Source organism: Morone saxatilis, unplaced genomic scaffold, assembly GCF_004916995.1.
Source record: "Morone saxatilis isolate NCDOM2014 unplaced genomic scaffold, NCSU_SB_2.0 Contig12, whole genome shotgun sequence".
In the NCBI taxonomy this organism is placed as follows: Eukaryota; Metazoa; Chordata; class Actinopteri; family Moronidae; genus Morone; species Morone saxatilis.
Genome location: NW_023339674.1, coordinates 15208275 through 15211141, shown reverse-complemented (window position 1 = coordinate 15211141; position 2867 = coordinate 15208275). Strand labels below are relative to the sequence as shown.

Genomic DNA, 2867 nt, shown 5'->3' with positions numbered 1-2867 from the left:
TCTATCTATCTATCTATCTGACAGCAGCAGGCCGTTGTGGGTTTGATTCACTGGTTCTGGTGTTTTGCTCAGGAAGTGTTCAGGTGCAGAAATAAAACTTTTACCTGCAATATTCTGGAAAATCTTTGGAAGGTTTTCAGTTTATGCATCAAGGCCATTGCAACTCACATATGCGCCCTTTACATGTGGATGATGTAATAGGCAAATCTTATATGAGTCTCGTCACTTAATAATTATACTTTTCCCACTTTCTTTAAAATAACATTTATTTCCAGCATATTCATACAATGTGACAGCACAGCTTGTAACATTTGAAGAGGAACTGACTTGATCCAGCACTTTGTCACAAAATATTTCAGCTGACTACCGGATAAACGAAAAAGTCAAATATAGCATAGCATTTCATATTACCAAATGCAATAATACAGGCAGTTGGAAACGAACTAAAAAAAAAAAAAAGGTGAGATAAGTGAAATAATACATAAGAAAAAAGGGGGTGGCATTTACACATCATTAGTTAAACTTTTACATCAGGAAATAGTGTTAACATCCGTAAACTACATGTTATAATAACTTAATTTCGCCTCATTTAATATCCCGTGTGTGAGAAGAAACGTATATTTAAAGTTTGAATAGGCCTATATGTACTTCAGTTTCATCAACCAGCTGAAAGTTTGATGGACTTTGAAAAGTCATAACTCTGATAAATCACTTTTACTTTATTTTATTTTAAATCCCGCACAACTGACATAAAAAAATCACATATATGTAGTTTTAGACTTTCGTGCAACTGGTTTTAATTTTTATTTTCCATCTTTGATTTATTTTTGGAATGTATAAATATCTTTTCAGCCTCGCGTTATTTTATTGATGGAATAATTTGTAAGGTTGATACCTGGGGGGATGTCATCCAAACGTTTGTAGTCAAACATATAAAATTATCTTTGAAAATTACACATAAGTGAGTTTAGTTTTTTTTCTCCCTCTCAGACCATTTGACTACAAGCCAGATAATCCTATTATATACAGTAGCCTGCAGCCAAAACACATCACAGATTATCGCCAGAATATTCAACACTTGTGGCTACAAATACAACGGAATGTGTCTCTGTGGTCAGTCCACCTGCCTCACTGTTTCTCCGGCGTGTTGTTGACTAAAGGCCCGTACAGGCCGCTGGCATAGCCTTGCTCCTTGTGTAACATTGTCCTGTCCCTTATGAGGTCGCTAAAGGCATAGTCCATCGGGGGTCTGAACCCCAGGGTGGGCATCAGCCCGGTGGTGGAGTAGGGCGTCATGAAAGCCAGTCCCCGGCTGTGCGCAGAGTAGGCCAGCCGCAGCGGGTTCAGTCCCAGGTGGGTGCCCAGAGAATAGGTGCTAGGATCGGCGCCGAAGTGCGGTGCGTTTGGCTGCAGAGGAGAAAACGCAGAGCGGTTACTGAGCGTCATGGCTCCGGGTAGCATGGGCCTCGTCGGGGCGGTCGTGGATGTCGCGGAGGACGGCGGAGCCTGCTGCGCGTTTTGGAGCATCCTCTCGGCCGTCCACGTCTCATCTGGCCCGGCCTTGTTGGGGCCCTGAGCCCCGCTGTTGTTGAGGATCTGCTCGATGGCCTGCACCACGTCCTTTCCGCAGCCTTGCAGGACGAGCTCCAGCACGCTCCGCTTGTGGCTGGGGAACACCCGGGTCAGGATGTCGATGGCGTTCATGTGCCGGGAGGCCGCAGAGGACGGGGAAGGTTCCTGCTCGTCTTTGTCGGTCTCGGAGCCAGAGTCAGAGCCGAGGGAGCTGACGGAGCCAGGAGTTTCCCCTCCGTCTTTTAAAGGCTTGGAGACCGGCGAGCTGATGAAGGACTCGCTGTCTCCGTTCTCTGAGCCCGAGCCTCCATGCCGGCCGTCTGGGGACGAGATGCCCGGGGCCGAGTCACTTTCGGTGGACGCCGGTTTCCCCACAGTCTGCTGAGGGTTGGCGGATCCGGACAGCTGGCTCTTTGGAAACAGCTCATACTTCTGCATGCTTGAATCTGTTGACACAATCAGAACATAACAGTGTTTGAGAGGGAGACAAAATACGCCAACGCACGTCATAAGCATTGAATGAATCAGAGGTCGGAAGTCAGGAAATAAAATCTAAATCAAACAGGCCTTTAAAGAGGCAGCAGTGTTAACAAACTGCGGTATGAACAGATGTGACTGAGCCAGTCACAATGTAAAATACATTAATATAATGCACCAAACTGTAATATTAATATGCCAACCAAAAATCACTGTTCTAAGCAGTCAGTAGACCGTCTGTTACTGTCTGTAGACTCATTCGACGCTCACTAAAATGGCCTAGAACACTTTACTATGAATGGTTCATAATATTTAGGCCAATATTTATTGGGATTTAAACACTCTCTTTGAATATTACTGCTGCCTAGTGTTTGTGTTTTAAGCTGATTTTTGCACATCTTACGCACACAGCTGCTCCACTCACCTGAGTTACTCTCGCTGCTCACTGAGCCAAACACCTCGTAATTCGGACGCGGCGGGATGATGCCGTTGGCGGCGGCCAGGGCGAGTCCCTCCGCCGTGCCGTAGAGCAGCTGCAGCTCTCGGGCTTCGTTCTCCTCCTGCGCCTGCTGCCGCCGCAGCGCCACTTGCGCCGCCATCACTCGCTGCCTCTCGGCGATCAAGGTGCACTTGGCGCACATACAGTCCTTCCAGCGGCAGTAGCGCTTGTGGCCCTTCAGTGCGGAGACGACGCCGTGGTTCCTGCAGCGGGCACACTTTGGGGTGCGCGGGTACTTGTCCGCTGCGCGCAGGAGGAGCGGAGGGCCGCGCAGCAGGCTGCTGGCCATGGACACCGGGATGGAGGCTGCTGCGGCCGC

The 2867-nt window shown here is 48.2% G+C and overlaps 1 protein-coding gene across 1 annotated transcript; it reads right to left on the bottom strand.

Moving 5' to 3' along the window:
• Positions 1-685: 685 nt before the first annotated feature.
• Positions 686-2861, bottom strand: dmrta2 (DMRT-like family A2). Its single transcript, XM_035653763.1, has 2 exons — positions 2474-2861; positions 686-2018 (listed from the first exon to the last, which is right to left on the bottom strand). Exons 1-2 carry the CDS (start codon positions 2835-2837, stop codon positions 1129-1131), a joined length of 1254 nt encoding a protein of 417 aa, XP_035509656.1. The 5' UTR covers positions 2838-2861; the 3' UTR covers positions 686-1128.
• Positions 2862-2867: the final 6 nt, after the last annotated feature.